The 23,680-nt window shown below is 40.1% G+C and overlaps 1 protein-coding gene across 11 annotated transcripts in view; it reads right to left on the reverse strand.

Moving 5' to 3' along the window:
* The window catches only part of ABLIM1 (actin binding LIM protein 1), a 191,912-nt gene that overhangs the window by 68,710 nt on the left and 99,522 nt on the right, over positions 1-23,680 (reverse strand). For all 11 annotated transcript variants that reach the window (XR_014586650.1, XR_014586651.1, XR_014586652.1 and 8 more), the window contains exons 3-6: positions 22,984-23,167; positions 22,520-22,629; positions 8,334-8,460; positions 7,089-7,182 (exon numbers count right to left, since the gene is read on the reverse strand). Coding sequence is in view for 4 of the 11 variants with exons in the window: in XM_083843699.1 (XP_083699825.1) it covers positions 7,089-7,182; positions 8,334-8,460; positions 22,520-22,629; positions 22,984-23,167 (515 nt within the window). In the remaining 7 variants the exon portion in view is untranslated. The remainder of the gene's footprint in view (positions 1-7,088; positions 7,183-8,333; positions 8,461-22,519; positions 22,630-22,983; positions 23,168-23,680) is intronic.

Consider the following 23,680-nt stretch of genomic DNA (forward strand, 5'->3'; position numbering starts at 1 on the left):
CCCTGCTCGGCCGGTGGGCAGACTCCCTCCACCTCCTTACAGACCACGAGCAAGGCGCCCCTGAGTGCACCCAGCCCTCAGCCTCCCTCCTCCTCCTCCTCCTTCTCCTCCTCCTCGTCGTCTTCTGCTCTCGCTCTCCCTCCCGCCAAGCCTGCACGCTGAACACACGCGGGCACTGACTCGACCAGCTCGCTCTGAGAGAAGGAAACGGGGAAGATCCTGGCCCAGGCAGGGGCAGGGCCACTTCTCATCCATCACTTGTGTGTCACCGCTCGGTGGTGAACATTTTTTCCCTCAGGGACAGGTGTCCACCGAGTACGAAACCAGCACTCTCTGGCTCTGGAAGTTATTAAATTTTACTTGCACGGCTTCTGAAGAATTTACACGGCCTCCTGGGTGTTAGTCTTGTTTTGTCAGAAGCACTTAGTTACGCCCAGCTTGCATTCTGCTCTGATTCAGGCGAGTGCAGGAAGAGCACAGGGGCCGCTTCTCTCACAGGCACATACATCCTGCGTACTGCCAGCACTCTGCGGGTGAGGCCATGCCTCACACACATCCTGTTAGCCTTTGATGAACGCACCGTGTGCCCTGTAAAACAACCCTATTTGATCTCTTCACAGGTATATACCACAACCGAAACAAGCCCTGTGGTCTGCTGTATGTACCTGTCTGGCTGTGAGGGCAAACACAAGGCAAACCATCGCAGCAACGTGCTTCTGCTGTTTTTTTTTACCACTTACCTTGTTGGTTAGGCAACACGTTCGTGTTTTCTGATTTATTAGAACAGCAGTAAAATTAAACACAAAGCAAATCACAGAACTGACAAGGCGTGCACTAAACGCTACTGCTTCTCATGTGTTATGTAGCCTTCTGCTGCTGCATTTTTCTGCTGTGTGAGGATGACAGCGCTGGCTGGGAGACGCTGGTTGAGAGCAGCTGAGTTCTCTCCCAAGCCTATAAAATGTCCAGACCAGTGTGGTGATATGAAAACAGAATGGTAATACGTCCTTCAGCAATTTTCCTTAACACACCACCAAAACCAAACCCTTTTGCATACATCACATCATCAGCCTTTGTTTAAACTACTTCCTTTATAAAAGTGCTAAACATTTTAAATCACCTCGACCTTTACTACTGGTACAGGCTGCATCATCTGAATCTGGTAAGTGACACATTTTGTGATACTTCCAGGATAATCACTATGAAAACAGCCCCGTGAAATATATTTCATTCAGCAGAAGAATACGTTTGCCTTTCATTTAACAGTTCTGAATGGAAGTAAAGTATATTTGTGTTTGTTTTAAGAGATTCTCTACACAGTTCTTTGATCTAGAAGATGTACAGGTGTAAGAACACAGGACCAGGTGCATGAATACCCTGCAGTACCTAAACTACGCCCTGTACTGCAGAGAAGGGTGAGGATTTCATGTGAGCTTCTCGATCTAGCCCTGAAATCAACACTTGAATAAACTTAACAGGCCACACAGGCTCACATTCTTTGCCTTTTAAATACATATACAGTTTCCTTATACAACCATGGCAACTTTCTCTCTCTCTCTAATTATTATTATTATTTATTTCTGATTTCTGAAGTCAAGGTGTGAAGGAGAGAATTGGTATCTGAATTAGGTGCAGCACAGATAAAACATCTTAAAATTCACATTAAAGTACAGCATCTAGAAGTATTAAGTTTCCTCCATATGAAATACAACCTCTTAAGTATACTCACTCTCTTTAAAATAAGGGGAAGCTCAGCATAAATTACTATATCAAAACCGTTTAGAACTTGACCTTGCAGGCTGAAGTCAAAGAAGGCTTCTGGTTTCCTGGCATTTCTCTTTCCGGGTCCATCTGTTAAAATGGCTTTATGCCACTGCTTACAAGGTGGCATGCGAGTTTCAGCAGTGCTCAGGAAACAAACAGGGCAGCCAGGAGCCCACCAGAACAGGAACTCAAGCTATGCACAGCCAGGAGAAATCACACAATGGCTTTTTATTTGCTAATGAATAGTAAGCAAGTAGCATTAAAAAAAAAAATTAAATGGGTAGAGTAGCCAGATGGTTGAGGGATTTGACAATAGATATAGTAGATATATATATCTTGATCTCCAGATCATGAGATCAAATCCTAGTCATATCAGTAATTGAAAATAAAAGTGAAAATCTCAACACCTGAATTTTATTCTCAGGCTTTCTGTCTGATTTCATGCATGTTATTTGCCCGTTTCTGCCTTGGTATCTTCTTTCTGCAGAACTAAAAGAATACTAAGGAGTTTTGTAAAACACTTTAGATAAGCACAGATAAAACGCATGGGTATAGGCACGATCCACCATTCTCTGAAGTCAATGGAAAGCTTCTCAGTGCTTTAACATATTTTGAATCAAGCCCTACAGGAATAATTATATTGTGCATGATAAACACATGAGGCAAAAATGATTTAAGCCAGCATCTTTCAAATAGCTAAATATGTGCTGAAGTTTACTCGGATTTGTGGAGTTACACATGTCTACAGAGAGATCTGTAGGATTAAGACCAGATGGACTATAGGCAAGCCTTGAAGCTATGAAGACAACAACTTAGTGGAAAGTCTATGTGACAGTCCTTACTCTCATTATGGCATTACTGCCTGAGAAGTTTTTCACTGGAGTTAAGAGGAAATGAGTAATTTGCCATAAATAAAGCTTCCTTTCTCCTGGAGAAACCCACTGATCTCTGTTGTCTTGACAACAGTATCATCAAATACTCAAGTATTAAAGTATCCTGCATGCTCAAGAAAGTTGCAGTATCTATTTCATGTTAGATACTTATCACATTCATTGTGCTGGCGTGCAGACTTATCTATCATCTGTGACTATTTATCACAGAAAGCTATGGGCAAAATAACATGAGAAATACCTGAGCTGACTTAAATGCACATGGTATTTTTTTCTTATGTATTTTTATGGCTATTCAAAGTTGTCAGATCTATGGTATAGAAAAAAAGGAGATTCTTCCATGAGATGTGAATATTAGCAAAATAGATGCTGTCTTTTTCAGTAATGCATTTCAAAACTGAGCAAATAAATCATCTCTACAGAATGCTGGAGAAGTTCTATTTTCTTAAGGCTTGAACCTTAAAATGTTTGAGCTCAAACCTTGGCTTTTCTGACAAAGTTTGCTGAATGTGCCTACAGGGCATAGCACAGCTGCCTTCTGAGATGAGGACTCTTGGGCCAACGTTAGCTTCAGCAGTGGTTGTCTCTCTTGCTGACTTTTCAATGTAGAAGACTAAAGCCTGATTTTTCAGAGGTGCAAAGCAACGATGAGGGATAAAAATGAGCAGGAGCTGAAAGTCTGAGATGTTGCAAAGCATCTTAAATTTTCTTTAAAAAAAATTAAACTCTTACTGGAAAAACAGGTATCACCTGCCTCCACAAACAAAGCTCAGATTCACGCTTTCATTTCTCTTCAGTTTTCCTGCTTTTCTATACTTTCCATCTAGTAAAGTAATAAGAATGAGCAGAAAATAAAGCAGCCCTACAACAACAGCATTCTGTTGATTGCTTCTGATCCATTAGAGGGAAGTGTTTGCATACAATGTGCCACATACTTCCCCTGTAATATCTTCACATCATTGCTCTGGATGAATATTATGAAATAATATATAGCGGTCCTGACATAACAAATATTTTATTGACATATTAAATGAAAAACATGGATCAGATTAATATTTCTTATTAATAAAAGCAAAATACAAAGCCAAGTAGCACTTGAGCTGCACAGTGATGCCATAATCTCCACCTCCTACAACTGTACTACTTCACGCCGGTAATGTGGTTTCATTCCCAAGAGAGGCAGCAGGACAAGAGACAATGCCCATGATATTAATTGACAAAAATGCCCAACTTTGCCAAAGAAACACTGCTTAAGAAAACAAGGAGGGAAAACAGTAATCTGTCTGTGAGAATCCCGAGCTTCATCTAAATTAAAACTTCAGGTGTACTGAAAGGTTGTGGGTGATTTCCTTTACAGGCTAATGAGATTTTTACTTGTCCTGCCTCAAAAGCATCCGCAGCCCTCCATGAACTGTAGAATCCTGTTCTGTGAATTATCTTCCGTGACCCTCTGGCTACTTCCAATCTCTCATCTCCTTTGTTACCAGAGGATTTATGTCATGCTCTGACCCCATCCTTTAAACTACCTTTTCTTCTCAAAGGGGACTCGTGCTGACACATGATTTTCTCATCTTATGTTGCCACTTATTAGTGTCTTTAGTCTAATTTAGAGACATTAGTACTGCTCCTTTATAACTGTGCATCTCTGACAGCGTACAAGATTTCTAGGAGGAGACAAGAAACTAGCCCATGGTTCTAATAAACTCCTCCTATTATTGAATATTAGCTGTATCTTCTAAGCATCTTTTCAAGTGCCACCCAATGACAGAAAATGCTTGTATGTCTCTCCTGCATCTGCATTCCCAGCTGATATGTGAAGAACTCTATTCATGGACTATCCAGGCTACTAAGATGTACTGTAAATCAGTCAAAGCAATGTCTGAGTCTCCCTGACCACAAAATACTGTGTTTTTTGGTGAAAGTCTCTAAGGACTTGTCCACTCTACACCTGCCACACAGCAGTGAGCTTCAAATGCCATTTAAAACAAATCTGGAAAGAGCTGTGTTACAAGTAATTCAATTTCTACATGCTTTATTTTTTGGTCTTGGTTAGATATCGAGAACTATTGCTGCCCTCTACTGTATTATTATGGGTTGTGCCTCTGATAATCAATGAGATCCATGAATATGCAAGCAAAAATTCTAGTTTTACCTACAATTTCACAGGCTTAATATTTCCATAATATCATTCAAAAGGTCTGTTTCTATTTCATGAGCATATTCGAATCGTGCTGGGGCTAGGTCACATGAAGAACCTTTATCTATTTTCTCTGACTTTGACTCTTACATGAGGTTGGACACCTGCTCCATTACTTTTATTTCAGCAATATGTTGTTTATTCTTCTGATAATAAATACCCATAAGAAGAGAAAGAACTACAAGGCAAGAAACCAACCTTGAGGCCAAAATGACTGCAACAAGGTTCTGTCTGGGACACAAAGACTCTGATAAACTGAACTTTAGCTTAGGTTGTGATGGAGAGCTGAAACCTAGTTCAGTTGAACTCATCTTCCCCTGGCCTCAGCTGATTCAGCTCTGAAAGGATATAGCTCTAGATCCTCTCAGAAACCTAATTTTCTTTCTCATTGATAGTAGAAAAAGCAACAGGAATGCAACCTTTCTGTATTCACGTCCACTACACAGAAGGCTCCGAACAGAAATAGCTCATTTCTTCCCAGCTCTCTGCAGACTCAAAGAACCTCCTCTTTTATTATTTTCATCTCCAGGCCTCTGAATAGATCACATTGCTTTCAGCAATCAATTGCACAGGTTTGAGCACCTATCATGTGCTGTGTAATAGAGTAACAGCAGAAATAGCATCTAAAGTCATTTTAGAATATTTTATGCTTCCCAGTCTCACAAATCCAATTACTTCTCTCCTGCAGTGCTTCCCATTCCAGCTATGCTGAGTACTCTCCAATAGAGAGTACTAAACTGAAAAACTCATCAGTAGATGTGAACAGATAAGCAGATGGTAGTAGACCTCTAGATAAAAGACAGAGACACAGCCTTTCTAACGCAAGGGAAAAGTCAGACTGTTCTCACTAGTTATCTTTGTGGATCTCCAAAAGAATTAGAAACACACTGCAAAGGAGTCAGACTAAGATCACAGCTAACTGAAAAAGTGTATTTCCTCTCAGTAGAAGCAGTGACAGGTACACCAGGTGTCTACATGCTTTCTGAGTCTCATTTGGTGGCTACTGTCCTGGCTAATATTCGAATATTGAACTAGAGACCTCCAGAGCTAGAAACTCAAGCTGTTTCCACTTTACATCAAATCTGAAACTTCTCAGAGGAGGGCAGACACAGCCCTATACCGGTAGTAGATGGAACACAAAGAAGAGAACTTGTAATACACATTTAACTAGCAAATTTCATCTGTTTTTATTTTGGTAATACTTTCAGGTTTATTTCTTGGACTCACTAAAATAGTACATCTGGTTTCCTCTCCAAAAAATACACCTGTAACTGAAGTTCTTCCTGGCTTTCCCATTTCTTCCACTTTCTTTATTATATAAATGGGATTTTCCTTTATATATATTATTTTCCTCCAATAATTCCTTTTTTCCTCAGGAAGGTTGAGTATTAAGCATAACTAAATCTGGAGCCAAGCCAAGCAGCCCCACTCTAGGCCTAAGCTCAAAGGTCAGGTTCTTTCCATTGAACATAGAATCCTATATGGAAGGGAGGTAACAGGTTTGCTCCTCATATTTCAATGACAACATGACAAAGAAGGTCGTCTGCATTTTTAACCACTGAACAGTTCTGTGATGACACAGAGGGATCCATGCATAATTCAAGGATCCCATCTCACGGGACTAGTCACAGCCGTGGAAGACAGTACTGACAACAAAAGATATGCAACTGTAAAATGATTTGGCCAGATGCAAAGAGAAGACAAAGGATTCCAACTAAAAGTCAACAAAATAGACTGTTCAGACATTTTCTGTTTGTGCCTTCTCATTTCTAACATATTACTTCCAGTACATTTCTCCCTCGCTTTGTCAGCATCATTCATATCATCTGGCCTTATTTGAGAAGAAAAATCTCAGGTACACAACCCCCCTTCATGACTATATATCTCAGAATACTCACAGTTGTCAAAGGTTATGATTCCAATACTCAAATTACCTCTATAAATATATCAAATCTGACACAGAATAAGAAATGCAACAGACTTTGCACATCACCACTAAAAAAGAAACATAGAAATCACAAATCCGTAGAAACTAGTGTAATTAATTCTCTATCAGATACTTTCCCTGATTACTCCAAAGGTAAAACATTTGAAAATATTTCTGAAAATTAGCACCTTTGCTCTAAAATCAGCAGTAAAACTTTCCCATGAGAATTTTTTTTTTTATCTTTTGCAGTTTCATGAGAACATAATGGGATGTGGCCCAATTCTTAAACTCCATCTTACAAAGCACATACCTCTAGGACTTTCCCAGTAATGAACTGGTGACATGCTTCACACTTGACTCCAAAAAGAACCTGATAGTCCTTTTCACAATAAGGAGCACCATCTCTGAAAAAGAAAATCCGCAAGATATAAACCACCTTTTAATAAACAGGTTACAGCATGACTTACATTCTTCCCTTGTTTTCACTCAGGAACACCAATAAACAGCAATAGGCAAATGGGAGAGAATTCAAGAGATGTATTTTGCAGTAGAAGAAAAAAAATCATATTCTCATAATTCTAGAATTATTTCTTTAAATTTCCAAAAAGGAAAGGTATCCAACCTCGAAACACTGAAGCAAACCTCATTCTTAAGAACAGACTCTAAAACTACAGGTGGTACAATTCTAGAGAAATTAGTGGAACTCTGTCCATGGTGATGAGTGGAGATCATTCAACAAAGAAATCTTCGTAGTCTGTGAAGAGCGTAACCAGTTGCTTCTAAGTGTAAGGCCATGGATGGTTTTGGTATGAACAATGAATACATAGTACAAATGGAAGCACCAATCAGAGCTTAATACTATTTCTCAGGCGTTAGCATTGACCTTCTTTTAAGAAATTACAGAATTTATTTCATTTTGTTGACTTATAATATTATACATCCCACTATACTTACTGATGGGTTTGTGAAACATACTTTATTTCCCTACATTTTCTCCTCATTATATACTTGAAGAGGAGAACAAAGACTGTATCTTCATTCCCTCTGTTTTATCATTACAACACTTTTTCCCATTCTCTTCCTCTGCCCCTCCTTACGTTCAATATTCTCTTCATTAGTTTCTTATTTGGAGTTGAGAAACACTGACAGGTCAATTACATCACATTTAGTCTATTCTGTAGCAAAAGCAAATGATGGACAGGTTCCTATTTTTTTTTTCCTCAATATCAACGTTGGAAAACAAAACGGCAAAAAGCTGTATCTGGCTAACACAGAAAACACAGGAATTCACTCAACCCCTTGTGGGAGCATTGAGATATATCCCCTTCTGTACTGGTATTAAGTAGGGACTACTATCATTAAACATCACATTTCAGTTGCTGTTCTCAGCTTACTTCCCTTCCCCAGCTCAGCTCTCACCGACAGGAAAGAATTTTGATGTATACTGAGAGGTGATAGAAACTGGATGTCAAAAGGTGAACTTTGCTGCAAGCTCTTCCCTTCCTGCAACAAGAACTCATGCCAAGAGTGCAGGAGAGTTGCAGAGGCTACTTACTTGCTGATGTATTCCCCAGTTAGGACCTTGCCACAGGCCTTACACTTAAAGCATCCCAGGTGCCACTGCTTATCCAGAGCTAGCAATGCTTGTCCATTCTTTATGTCTCTTCCACAGCCAGCACAATCTGTAAATAAACAAACAAATGCATTTGTTGTCAGTTACCTGGTTCACTGATGCTCATTAACCATACACCAATCTCTATACGTGGTAACCAAAGGGGAAAGTTACACAGCTATGCAAAGACATGTCTTCCTTTCCTCAGAGACTTACAGATCCCCCATGAAGATACAGTCTTCTTTATTACAGACATATTCAGCAGAGGACAGAAATCTCTATCCTGTTTTTCACACTTTGTGATTCAAAGATTGCCAGGTAAGCTTTGTACAAACTTGAGATTTTGTTGGGAAGCAGCAATGAACCATCATCCAGAAAAGTACCAGCCTTCCAAAGGAATCAGTATTTTTCTCATTTTGCTCTCTGCAAGATCTGGAGTGCCAAAGTGAAGCTAAGGAAGGAGGCCTGGGCGAGTGCCACCAGGATGCTGCAGTCTCCCATTGGGTGGCAGCAAACCCCACGACGTGCACCCAGCCACGGGCGGTGGCACATCCCAGCCCAGGAAGAGAGGAGAGAACATTTTTAGCAAGGGCCTGAGGCAAGGGTGACAGCAGTGTGACAGCACTAAATGCTATATGACGGGGCATATTGTGTTCCACCTGCAGGTGTGGAAAACAGCAGCTCTCCTGGGCTCTAATAGGCACAACAAGCACTCTCACTCGGGGATTTTGGTACTACCCTGTAGCCAACGCTCAATTTTTGCTGTGATTCAGAAAGACAATTTGAAGGCAGACAGCAAACCTGAAGCCCGGAGCCACCGAATGCCCTCTGTCCCAGAGGATGCCACAACATCTCACGTCACATCAGAAATCTTGGGCTCAGCCCTGAGCTCCCATTCCTCTCCATTCACATATAAGATACTCAAGAGATTTCTTGGCAAGGGGCAGTTCAGTGCATGGGGAGATTTGACGAGACCGATGTGGGTCACAGCAGGGCACTGCCGGCACTGTGCTGGAGCTTGTCTGACTGAGGGAAAGGAAGGCCTGGCGGAGCGGCGAGGCAGAAAGGGAATGCCCATCAACTGGGACATGCTTGGAAGCCAGAGACAAAACAGAACAAAGGTGTTTCTGTATTTTATTATCCCCAAACTTGGTGTTCCTTTCATGAATGTAACATCCTCTCCACGTGCCTGAAACATCAACAAGCGGCCTCAGAACAAGACCAGTTCCAGCTGACTGAACAGGTACAGCCCGGACACCGCCATCTCCTCAGAGTTTTACAGCCCAGGTAACACCACACCCTGCAAAAGGGCAAGTCCAGGTTTATTATAAAAACCGACAATAAGAGGAGTGTCTCCTTTTGACACCCAAGGGCCTGACTTTTGTTTGCTGGATAATGGGCAAGGCCAGCCCCAAATAGATGCTGTGCATTCCTGCTAACCAGGTCACTATTTGCAGCAGGCCTCTCTATCAGCATTCTTCATGCCCTCCAATCCCTTAAGAGAAGAGGCCCAAGCACCACGGTATCTTGTAATAAAATGCAAGTCACAGACCAATGATGCAGCTTGGACTTGAAAAGCAACCCTGAGATGTCCTAATCCCAGGGCTTTGCTCTAAAGGACAAAAGTTACAAATTGAAATTATGAAATGACAAGTACTGACAGCACGTAATGGATCCCTCTGCTCTTCAGTGCCATTTCGAGGCTTCATGCCACTCCACAATGACAGCAAGGGCTGGAACAGGTCACTGAGAGAGGCTCTGGAGTTTACAAAATGGGACTAAGGGGGAGACAAGTGAACATCTGTCAGGATGCCATTGGTACATTGATCTTCCCTTTGGTTTGGAGAGGATACTACATTATCTCTTAAGGTTCCTTCCAACTTGAAACCATGCAATACATCTACCAACTGTGAGAACAAACGGAATCTTTCCTCCCATCCCAGTGGATGCTGAGCTGCAGCTTTAATCAGCACCCATTTCTCAGCTTCCTAGCACTCCTGCTTCTCCCTGCTGTGCCAGCTTCCACATTCCTGACCTGCGGTCCTGCCAAACCATGACACATTCCCTGTTACAATAATCCCTCCAAAAATCTGCTTTATTTTCCATGCTTTTGGCAGCTTTATCCAGGCAAGTTTTGTGAAGCTGAAATTTTGCAGATACGGAACCAAGAAAGAGATTTTTTAAAGCACTTTGCTTCACTTCTACTGAATTTCTGAAGCCAAGTCAGAACAGAACTGCCTTCTGCAAAGGGCCCACCCGGTCCACAATCTTTGGCTTTCCTGGTGCAAAAAGCAGTTATGTGGAAGAAATAGGGATCCATGAAGTATGCCCACCTGTTTACTTGCTTCCTGTAAGTCAAAGATGGTGGTGCTGGACATGCATTTATTATCCTATAGCAACTATGACATTCACTCACTCTTTCTGGGTTCCTTAAAGTGTAAATGGATATCGTTATTTCCAGTCACAGGCATACTGAACGTCTAATATCAAAGCAAGCTAACAGCCCAAGTACTGTCTTATTAGGCTGAGATGGCTTTTAACTAAACCTGATTTTAATTCTAGCAAAACAGTTGGGTATATGCATGAGAAGCTAGCAATTATCATTATTTCCTAAAATAGAGAGTAAATAAGGCTGGGCTAGGCTAAGAAAAGACCATTTATTCATCCAAATTCTACAAATAAAAGCCATTTATGACCGCAGGCCTGTATGAGGCATATTAAAGCCTTTGGCTGAATGTCATCAGCACACAACATATGCGGGCCAGATCTCAGTATCACACTAAGCACAGGCTGCATCAGCCTAAGCCATAACCAGCTCATGCTGCAAAGAAAAGGGCAGTGAGATAAGACTAGTGGTTCACAACCATGTGCCAGGCCAAACTTGTACTCAAAAATCTGAAAACCCTCCCCCCAGATTTTGTGTAATGGTTCCCACAGCAGTTCTCCCTCTGGCTTCACACCTGGGTCAAACAGATGGCACCCCTTTGACCTTGAGCTCTCTCGTGCTCTCGTTTTTTCAGATAACCCACATTCCTCCCCACTCCCATCCATTGCACAGCCACACGTTCAGCTAGGCCAGCATAACGCAGAGGAGAAGTGCAGTGTGAACGCATGAGTGAGCAATACAGCTCCTATACACACTTACAACGTAACGAAAAGCCTACCACAAAAAACAATATGTGGAATTACATTTGAGAGGAAGGAAGACGTGAGACAGTCCACAGCACTAATTCTAAGAAATGTGAAGTAACACATATGCTGATGTGCGTTGTGGCTGCCTATGACACCAACAGCTGCAATTCCCCACCTTGTAGCCTCCACAGGCGATGTCTACTTGCTCAGACATGGTACAGAAGAAGTGAATTCGCCCTCTCTCAGCAGTAGCTGACAGCATCGTTTTTAGCCAAGCAAAAGCTCCTTGCACGGTTCTCTGCCAGAGATGGTTAATGGTTAACATAACCTGTTGTGGTTTTCCTGTTCTCTGACTAGGCCTGCTCAATCTGAAGATGCATCCTAACATATTTAAGTTACAGCTCTGGAAAAAAAATCGCTCAGAAGGCTGTCATAGTTGATGTGTCCGAATACAAAAGCAAATGACAAGAAGGACAAGAAGTGTGTAGTTGAATGTGGAGTCAGCCAGCCCAAAAGCATGGAAAACTGGGGGGACAGGGCAACGGGAAGCAGCATGACACTGCAATATTGTGCATGATGAAGACCTCCACCCCCCAGTCACCTTAATCTGCCTCATTAGAAGATGCAGGCCAGGGTGAGCTGCCTTCCATGGCATCTTGCTTGTGAAGATGCAATGAGAAAACGCATTTCCCTTTTTAGCATCTGCATCACCCCAGCCATCCAGGAGTGAAAAATCCTGCACAGCAACCCATTCGTCACTGCCTAAATTAAGCGGTGGATTTTCTTCCTTTGCCTCCCTCCCCTGCTCTCAGCCAATAGCAGGGAGCTCCCCCCTGCTGGATCCCTGCACAGGCGGGGGGCTCGGAGCTGACACAGCTGCATTAACCCTAACAATGCTGCGTAGCGCCTTGCCCACTCCCATGTGGATTGCTTTGAAAAAATTACTAGAAATTCTACCTTTCTCTCACGTTCTCCACTCGCTGCATAGAACATATGAGAGGGAAGTCATCTCTATCTGCTTTCGTGCTAATGAACACCTTTGTGCAAAATCACGTGCAGGATGAGTTGACGTGAGCAAGCCAACTTTGTTCCGTGCAGGGGGCTGAACAGAGATAACAGCAGCCTGGCTTAGTGATGCATAATTAAGCCACCACAAAGTTCTCGTCAATCCTGACAGCCATTGGTAGCATGCGTCTAGATAAAGCCTGAAGCTGCTGAACTTCTACAAATTACAGGAGTGAGACTCTTTGTTACGGTTCCCATAGAGTACAACACATCAGTTGTATGGAGACAGCACTAGCAGCGTTCAAACCTGCAACAGGTAAAACAGGGAATCTAGTATCTATTTATCTCTATATAGAGATATTTATTTGAAAACAAGCTTTCATTCAACATGCACAGAAATATACCGTCAAACACAATTGGACCAATGGAGCAAGCTACAATGGACAGTGGCTTGGAAGTGGGGGGGGGGGGGGGGGGGAAGAGGCAAGTATTTTCACTGGAGTCAAAGTAAAGAAATCTCTAACTGTAAATAATTCTTAGCCATCTTTAAAAAAACACTTGTATCCCAGTAATTCCTCTGTGGCAATCGGGAGATTGAGCAAGTTATCCTTTCTCATAGAGTTAGGAAGATCAGAGAAGTTTCTCTGTTACCCTTTAACCACAAAGATCAGGCAATGCTTTTTAAAGCCCTGTTTTAAATTTAAAACTTTCAATGATATCACACAGACTTTTCTAGCTCATCAAGATATTTCTGTGAAAGCTAAAAATACAAACTCACTTTGTCTGTTTACAGTATATTAAATGCTTTCAAAGCTTAAGCCTCAATCGTTTGATTGTTATGGCAGTGATGAGTTCTGAAGTCAGAGAAGGCCATACAATACTGGAAATCTTTCATCCAGAATTGAGATCCACATATGTTACTCAATTTTGCAATGAAATCTGTTGCCAGACCCTTCCTCTTTGCCAATGTAAAGACGGACAAAGTGTGTTATTGCCCTTTTGCTAAAGGCAAAACAAACCCACTCCAACATCCTTGTACTCCTGAATAATCTAACAATGAGAGGCTGGGCTTGCACAATGAAGGGAACTAAGTTTCCCATGGGAAGTGGAACATAGTTTGACCATTTATTATAAATGGCAAGTTGGAAAAAATGATATTTTCAAAATAAATATTTAAAGAAAATAAAATGCTTTAGTTGATTAACTATGGAAAGAAATCACAATGGCATAGAATGGCATTATTTGCTTGCAGTACGAGTCCCTGTTAACCACCTACGAGTGCCTAACGTTGACTTGTCTGTTTAAGAATTTGACTAATATACATGGAAATACAAACTAAACCCACTTATATGAAGATCACTGTGTGATTATCTTGATATATAATTACTGGAAACAGCACTTCCACCATTTGATGTAATTTAATGTAATTTAGAAGGATGAAAGCTTTTCCCCAACTTTCGTTTGTTAATACGATATTATTATGAGAGTTTTTCTTCTCTTTACTGATGTGACCATTTGTGTTAGTTTCCTGTTCTTGTGTAGAAAATTATTTCCCTTCCTTCCTTATCTTGCTACACCTCCTTCTCAACAGAGGCCAAACCAATTGGCCTTTTACCCTCTTACTCCTGAAAAGTGTCCCTGCAAGCAACATACAACCAAGTTGGCCTTTCTCCATGACATCAGCCTCAACATCAGCCACCTTTTCAACCCAATCTTTCCTACACATCTGAATGGAAAACCAAAGTGTGATGGAAATAGCTTGTAGGACGTCTGTCTCTTTCTTCCTCCACCTATCTTAGAGAGGAGTTTCTAATTGTCCTGTAAAAGAAAGGTAACTTTTGTGTTTGTTTGTTTTTTACACTTAGCAGCCCCAGTGTCCCAGTTGTAAAACTACTCTGAGGATAAACCAAAGCCTGATACATATCAACAGTGGCTATCTGAAGCTAGTCTAACCTGTTATTTCCTTTACCACACATTCCGGACTCAGATAATTCCAGCTGAATTTAAATTCACAGCTCTAACTCACAGTATACCAAGGGAGTTGCTCAGTTTGCAAATAAGCTTCAATGCTTAAAGCCCAGCTCATGGACAGTACATGCTGTGTCTCTTCATTTGAAGACTATTTTGGGTAATTTTCCACTGTTACTCTTGGAAAACAATTAAAACGGTACAATCTCCAGTATGGAAACTTTTAGGAAGGTTTTTATGTCCTGGTAACCCATGGCAAACTGAGCTCTAAATAACAACAGAAAGTGACCTCTGATTCCTGACTTATTACCTGGTAGCCTCTCTGAACATGCCAATTCCCAAATACTCGTGTCTGGGGATTTCCTCCTATAGTTGTGTTTTCCAAATTAGTGATGCCTCCCAGTGAAACACCCATTTACTGAGCAATTCCTCGCACTTCTCCCAGAACTCTCTTTGGAATTGTCTTTTGATTAGTAGTAAAGACTTGGAGATGCAAATTTTTTAATTCCAAATTTAAGATGGGGTTACACTTACACAAATAGTAGCAGATACTTAATGGTTAGTACATTCATATAGTCCATTCACAACTGTTCTTGCCCAATTTACACGCAACACAAAAGAAATAGGCAAAATGGACTGAAAACACCTTCCTGAAAAAAAACATTACATTTGTGAACCAACATTTCCTGATGGAAAACTGCTAAGTCAGAAACTTACTGCCCTGCCACCACTACATTCTCAATACAGTTGCTGCTCTGTTTCTTGTCACCCAAAAGTTACCTTCTAACAATGCTTTATACACCTCCAGGGAAGGAACAAAGTTGATTTATAAAGCAGCAGTGAAAATACCAATCCTCATAAAATAAGAAGTAGACGAGCAAATGGAGGCTTCTCATGCAATTTAGCCACTGGTACAAAACATAAGTGACAAATAAAATTAATCTAAGAAAACAATTCAAATGATGAAAACGTCTCAAAAATTGCAAACACTCTTCAAAAGAATAAACCTTCTTGGAGTAATCATAGAAATTGGTTCTTAGAGTCACTGGAAGAATTTAACAAGGGAAGAACTGAGTATTCTTCTGCCATAACCCAATGGCTTTTGCCAGATAGGAACTGTACTTGAGGTTTGCATCACTTTTTTGTACCCTTTCATGAATGTTGATTTGCTTATTTTATCCTTAAAAAGGGCAGGATAGGGGAAATTTTAGACCCATAGTATTCTCAATGTATTAAAAAGTCAGTAGCCCTGCAAGATTATTAAAAACCAATTTAAATTAAGATAGGGGAAATTTAATACTGATATTTAAAAATCAAGGATGTTATTAAAAATCCAAATTTTACACTTTAAATCAAAGTTAAAAAATCCAAACAGGATTTGAAAACACGGAGGAAACTTGCTCTCCTTTTCGTATCTATAAACAAAATCAGGTATGATAAGGTCCGTCACTTTAAAAACCCTTATGGACATAGTTATACAAAGTAAATAGTTTTATAAAGCTACAGACCCTTGACAAATCAGGAGATACAAAATTAAAATAAATTTTAACATATGTACATTCTGTGTGTCCAGCAGATTTCAGGTAGTTTCTGAATTAAAAAAAAAAAATCCATAATGCTATTTTAAGCCTTGTAATTTAATTTCAATTTCCATGCAAATGGATCTAGATGTAAGTCATGAGCAAAAATAGTCATTATGTAAAAATACAGATGTCAAAGAATTTGACTAATTTATACAGAACTATACTAGTTTAAGTAAATATGTACACATGTGGAGTATCCTCATGCTTAGCAGTTAGCCTTTTCTTTAGGAAAATAATTAAAAGTATAAATGTAAAACAAGGTTCCAATCAATTATTTTAATCAAGGTTTCCTGGGTTCTTAGTTAAGCTATGATTAAAATCAGTGATTTAAATCACGGTGTTTGAAATCAATCCACAATGATGTCTGTAGTGTTTTGATTCTATGATAAATCAAAAGAAAAAGTTACATGACTGCGTGGGCCCCTTCTGTTAAGTCCCAAATATCCCCCTCCAGTACACAGGTGTGCAGGCTTAAATGCTACAGAGATATGTGAGTGCTTCTCTATCTTCAGCAGATAAGTGAAGAATTATGAAATGAGAATTCTGTGTGCTACGGCATACACACAAAATATTAATTCCTTAAGGATCAAAACTATATACAAGATTTTTAAAAATCCATTTTAAAATGCATTTTTGAAACGGAAATTATTGAATTACATTGGGGAACTGAATCGTTCCCCAGTGCTCCCTCTGACTGATGTGTATGGGTACTGGGAGCGTGCATCCCTTGAGACAAAACTGGGCTCGGCGTCCTCCACTAAGGCCTATCTACATCTGCGCCAAGCATTTGGACAACCCCTCCATATATTATGCAGCTTTGACACACAGTGTGGAATTGTAAGATATTTCCTAAGAATGAGCTCAAAAATCATGTGTTGGATGTTGCTTAATACCCTTTTAAGCCCAAAATCATTGCAGAGAGCTTGCTTCCAAATAGCCAGCCAAGTCTTCCCCTTCAGATTTTGCATCCTCCCTGCAGACTTGAAGGAGTATTCTGACTGCTTGGGAAAGAAGGCTAAAGAACAAAATAATGAAAACTCAGTCAAATGTGGATAAACAGTTACAAAGGCTAGGTGCAGACCTTTCACAACAACCATGATTAAAAGAAATTTTACGTCCATTTTATTTATGCAGCTAACTTCTAACAGCGAAGTTTGGGATGCCTATAAATCTGCTAAGGCATATTTCTGAATACTGGCAGCAGTGACCTGCCTCTGCCTCTAATGAAGGGAGAGTTATGTCCTGAGTATAAATGCACAATAAAAATTAGAGAGTCTTTAAAGGAAGAGTGCAAAGCAAACGTGCTTCTCCGTTCTGATGCTTTATTGTTTCTAAAACAAGCTCTTTCCCCATGCTTTTTGGGCAGTGAGACAAAAGATGATTCCTATTTATTCCTGATCACCTTTTTCTTCAACAGATCAAGTATCCCAGCTCTGCCCTACTTCAGCTTTGCCACAAGCCTTGCTGGAAGTTTCAGATATTTACTGGGAGCTTTACTGTGTCTTATTTGAAGAGATAAGGCTATTGAATCATTAACAAAGATATCTTTCTCCCACAAGTTCATTAAGCATTAAGCTTATTATTTATATCACAATAGAGCTAAGAGCCCCAGTTGTGAGCCAGGATGCGGCTCTGTTAGGCTCTGTACAGATAGGCATGAAAGCATTTGTCCCAGAGAGTCCTGGGTCATTCTTTGAACCAGAACAAAATGTTCAAAGCGGGCAAGGACAAATATACAAAACAGCATTGTGAAAGCTCCACGTGGAAGCTGGCTGGTCAGGGAACAGCTGCACCGAAGATTATTCATGCACCGTACGACTGGCCATTTTGGAAACTCTGGTCCAATGTTGTCTCTGTACTGCAATGCTCTTAGCTCACAACAGAGACTGCTCCAAAGAAAGGGGTGTCAAGGTATCTTCCCTGTGCTTCTTTCCAAGAAGTATCACTGCATACCTGAGCATGTATAGGGCACAAGTATCTATTTCACTGAAGAAAAGCAAACTATGAAACTCCATCATTTTGTAAGACGATACATTTTTCCAAATGAAAACTCTTGCTAGGTGATGGTACCGCTTCAGTCTTTTGTGGATAAGGAGGTTTTCTCCTACCCATCTAGAGAGCCTACTTCTCATTTGAAATACAATTTCTTAATCAGTTAATATACATCACTAAAATGATCCAGCCTTTCAGCAAAAAGATAATCAGCGATAACTAAAACTTCCTTACCAGTAACCAGACAAGGAGCCAACTCAGAAAGGGCGAGGAAGCAATGTAATATTCTTATTAGTGATGTGCTTTATCATGGAAATTCTGAAGTGTAATGCCTAAGGGGAAAATCTCTGTTCAAGGAAAAGGGCAATCTCTTAAGCTGTGCTCAAAGCCACGTAGTAGCCTCGTCTGAATTTCAGAGATGAGCACGGAGCCAGCAGACTGCTGATTCAAGTTGTGCCAACGCAGACTGCTGGCACTACCTCCCCTGCCTGCCCCGAGCACAGGGATGTCTCTGTGGCTGCTCTGCTCTCAGGTATTCTTTTAACTACTTTCTAAAAGATTAAAAATAAAAATCAAGGTCTCAATAAACTAGGAATTTGTATTTGGAAATGCCCACATCAATTCATTCACCAACCACCCTAGTGAGAATTCAGTGATAAAATGCCCAATGGAGAAGCATTAAAGAGGGTAAGCCTGGTAATTCTGCGAATCTACTTGCCTCTGCATAAATAATAAGTAATAATAAATGATGTACATGAATTTTGAAATTGGCTTTGGCTCTTTTTTTTTTTTTTTTAACTAAATTACAGCATGAAATTAGAAAAACACACATTTTTGCAGAATTTTAAAGGTGGTCTTCAAAACAGTCCATTGAATATGTGATTGAAAATGCTGAGGGAGTCTGACTTGAGGCTGTCGTATATGGACCAGAGATTCATTCTGTTAATTAACATCTCCCGTACTGTAAGGGGGAGGTGGGGGGAGAAGAGGAAGCAGAGCACCCATCACCACCAAATAGACCACAGACAAGCTGTAGCCTCCTCTGTAATTACAGATAACAGATGCCTGCACAACTGCTTCTCTACATGTCGAACTACATGAACCATAACAAACACAGGTGTGTAAGCAAGTAGCTAGAATTCAAAGGAAAATAGAAAGAGCTTAAGACAGTACAAACCAGGCAATCATGATACTGTGTAACAACTTGGACGCTGCTTAAAACACAAATACTAATTGACCGGATACACTACTTACATTACTCATCTACTAAGACCCAAACAAAATAACTTTATGACTTTGGCAGAAGCTTGAAAACCATGAACCATCCAAGCCATCAACATTACACTTCTAGTCTTTCACAACCCAGTTCAGCATCATCTCTCCTCTCTGATTTGATTTTTAAATACCAGGCACTTGCCCCTTGCACCTGTGCTGCTCTGCACCAATCCTCATCACTTTGCTTTATAGAGCATGTCTCGTCTGTCATGCTGTCATATGAAATAAAACCAGAAGGAAAAAAGACCACCAACCATTTCATTTGTCTGCAAGGCTATATACAGGTATTTGGCCCTAAATTTCCTGCTGACTTCAAGGAAAATCCCAAAGCTAATGAACTCTGTTCATCCAGCAATGTCTAAGGAATACAGATGACTAAATTACGAATTTTAGCATCTGTATACTTAAAAAGACTGTCTTAGCAAAATGGAATAAAAAGGAGTCACTGAAATGTTCTTCAAGAAAAAAAGCTATAATTATTCCAGGTAATATACGTGGAGCAAAAGAAATATATTAATATAAACACAGTAAAGAAGTACCATGGACTCAACTACTCTTAAAGAAAAAAGGAAAATTAATTTTTCAGTATTTTTCCTTCTGATTGTCATGGGTGGGCACTATAAGAGTGTAATAATATTCAGGTTCATGATATTCAAGATCTTAACCCCTGTATTTAGAGGCATTTGATTCTCCTTGAAAGCATCCAAGAAAAGCTATCAACAAGCCTTTCATTTATGTGAAATAACAGACATCAGAAAACTGTGTGTCAACATTAATGCAGACATTCCAGTGGATACAAAGCTTCCTTTTTTACATTACGTAAACCAACCAAACCTGATACACTTTCAGTCTATTGAATTTCCACACCTCCAACTTTCTTTGCTTTAAGGAAAACTGCCTCCAGTAATCTACTTGAAAGTAATCAGGCGAAACTGAACACAATATAGGATGGAAAATAGATGCACAGTATGAATGAGATTCTTTTCTAGAAGAACTTATGTTTTAAAAAAAAAATCTTTTCAAAGAAGGGTGAAGTATTAGAAAAGATTGATGTGTCTTATTCAGCCAGCAGGAGAGAAGTGGAAGCAATCTGGAACAGCTTACGCTAATTAAAATTTACTCTTCAGTGCCAGCAAGAAAGGCGTCTCAGTATCTAAGTCAACTTTTGTGCGAAGCTACAGCAGCAGCTGGCATATCTCTGAACACACTCTATTAGGAGGATGCTTCATTAGTATTCTTTTAATTGAAGTTGTCTGAAATTACGAGCACATGCCTTCATTTGTCGGTTTTGGAGAGTTTTGCTCTAAAATGACCAGAACCTCTACACTGTATCTCCCACAACTATCTTCTACAACTATCTGTCCACAAAAGAAGCAGATACACAGTGGCAGGTACTTGCAGATCTCTACCTAGTGCACACTAAATTGTTAAGAGCAGGAGCTCTCTTGTTATGTGCACTGGTAAGTTTGCCCAGCAGGACCCAGTTTTGATTTAAAAAACAAAATCTCAGCACAAGTGACAGTCAAAATTATGTATTACAGTCCTTGTTACCTATGGTTTCAGTTTGGAACCCAAGCAGCAATTCTAGCAGAGACTATGGCTATCGAGAAGTGACTCCCCAGCTCTGCCACTTGCCATCAGTGATACAACTCTAGCCTATTGTTTGCTAGGTAGCATTTTGGCACCTGGAGTCTCGTTGTGGGGAAGGGGCCACAGTGCTGGACAAGCACACCGCTTTTTGAGAACCAGGTCTAGTGTGATCCAGATACTTCTCTCACTGAACACCACTAGTTCAGGAATCGATGCTACCACCAAGAAAAAGAATGGCAGTGCTGTCCACATCGCTAGGTCCTCCAAGTCCTTGCTGGTTATCACTCCTAGATATCAAAAATTCAAACAAGTATGATTTCCACATGATTCCTTTGTCTCAGAATGATTCTCTGGGTGCCTGAAATACCACATACAACTTTATGTTGGTTTATAATTCTTCTAAATCTTTTTAGAGTTTCCTTAATTCTTCCTTAACCAATTAGGCCTGGGCTTTTTCAGCTCCAAAACCACAGTTAGAGTGGAATATTATAGCTTAACAGACAGGAGGGCATGATACCCAAATATGCCTTTATTCTTCCATTTTTCTAATGCCTGATTATGCTCTCAGTCATATCAGACAACCTGAGATTCTCTTCACTCATCTGCTGAGTACAAATCTTATCCAAATATTCCTTTACATTGCCCTTTATAATCCCAGGATCTCGAAGCCAAGTACCAGTACAAAATACAGAAAGCCTCCCTTGATAAAACCAAGACTGCTGGTAAACTACCCAGTATCACAAAAAAATCTGCAGTCATTTTGAATTATAAAACTATACTGGGTAAATCATTACAGATTAGTGGACTAAATGCAATCCAGGAGTCAGAGAAAGAATCAGAAATTCCAAAAGATTTAATGAATAAACTACCACAGGCAGAGCTGAATACTTACTGCGAATCAGTAATTTACAAATTCTCTTAGAAGCACTAAAACTCAACAGCAAACCAAGTTAATTTCGTTCTGAAACTTTCTTCATTCTCTCTTTACTCTTAACTTGATTTCTCTCTTTGTTTTTTTTTTTTTTTTTTTTTTAAATAATGGTTTCTTAAGAACTGTTCCTGAAAACAGTTTCTGATCACAAATCCATTGCAGTATCAATCTACCAGAGGCATAAACCTGGTGATATCCCACTTTAAAGGATAATTTAATTGAATTGAAGTGTTAAAGAGTGGAAGAAAATTAATTTCCTCTAACATTGTCCTCTTCTGAATACTTCAGCTTGTGCAACTATACATGGAAAAACTGGAATCTATGAACTCTGAAACCTCTGATTGCATCAAGAGGACACTTTTACAGTGTCTATAAAAGAAAATGAGCCCTTCAAAATATCCAATTTCTGGGTAAAAGTCATTTGTTCATACGGAAATGACTAAGTGTAAATGTCTCTTCCAACCTGTAGTACCAGACACTTTAAAAAAAAAAAAAAGGAAAGAAAGAAAAAAAAAGGATGGCTCCCAGAGAGAGTCTACACTTCTAAAAGGAGAAGGAAAAATTAAATCAAGAAGATTGAATTGAGACAGTTTCAATCAAATGCTGATGAGCTCAGAAAGTGAAAGGATTCAGAAAGAAGATGGAATACTTACTGCTGGAGGCAGACAATTCTTTGGGGCTTGAGGACATTGGCTGAGCACACAACTGACAGAGACAATCCCTTCCATTAAAGGTAACTCGATCACCTGGTGGAAATGGACGCCTGGAGAGTTAAAAAGAAAAACCTATTTTAGCAAAGGTTACGCCAGAAATTTTGTTCTGTTCGCCATGCCTCAAGTTTGCTGCCTTCCGCCAGTGCAATTAATATTTTACAGAAACTTAGGCCAAAGAGTTTCTGCAATGTGGCCTTGGCAAAGCCAGGCACTGGAAGAAATCCAATCCACAGATGCAAGCAGAGCAGAGGTTAGACTTGCCTTGTATTTTGGTTTCAAAATGTTATACAACATACTTTATCTAAAGAGAAGAACATCTTGAGACTTCTGTCTCATGGTGATGCCTTTCTCCCTGTTTTTCCTGTACTGGGTTCAGGCCACACTAGTTGAAAGGGATGACTTACTTGCAAACAGTACAGGCAAAGCAGGTTGGATGGTAGGTTTTCCCCAGAGCTGTCACCACTTCTCCTTCAACGAACTCCCCACAGCCGTTGCAGCGGGTACCATACATGCGCTGGTAATCCAAAGTACAAAGGTATTCCCCATTCTTAATGAAAAAGCCTCCTTGTGCCAGGTCACAGCCACACACTGGAAGAAAAAACAAACACACATACAGATTGGAAAAATATACCTACAAGGGATGTTAGCAACAGTCGATGATGCCTACAAATGAGAGGACCCTGGTGGTCTTGCTTCCTCCTATCAGATTCTTGACTTTTCCTACTGTCACTGCATGCCTTGACTTCCCAGAAAATGACTGGCATTCTCTGGCTACACGAGACTTTGTAATAAAGAGTTTCTTTGGAAAAATGCATACAGTCACAACTTCCACGCACTTGGTCCTCACTAAGACCTTGGTTACCTTGCATCATCCAGTTAATCATGTTAGCAGAGCAGTACAGAAAAATGGAACTTAGGATTGACTGGTGTGTTATGAAACATAAAATATGACATAGTGAAAGATACCATCTCTCAAGTATCTGCTTTTATATTTTCCAGTCACTAAGAACTTTTTCTGTTGCTGTTTCTTTAAATACTGGAGTTATATGGAACACATACTACATTAAAAAGCAAAAAGTCTCATAACACAAACTTGGGGCT

Source organism: Anser anser, assembly GCF_964211835.1.
Source record: "Anser anser genome assembly, chromosome: 7".
NCBI lineage: Eukaryota > Metazoa > Chordata > Aves > Anseriformes > Anatidae > Anser > Anser anser.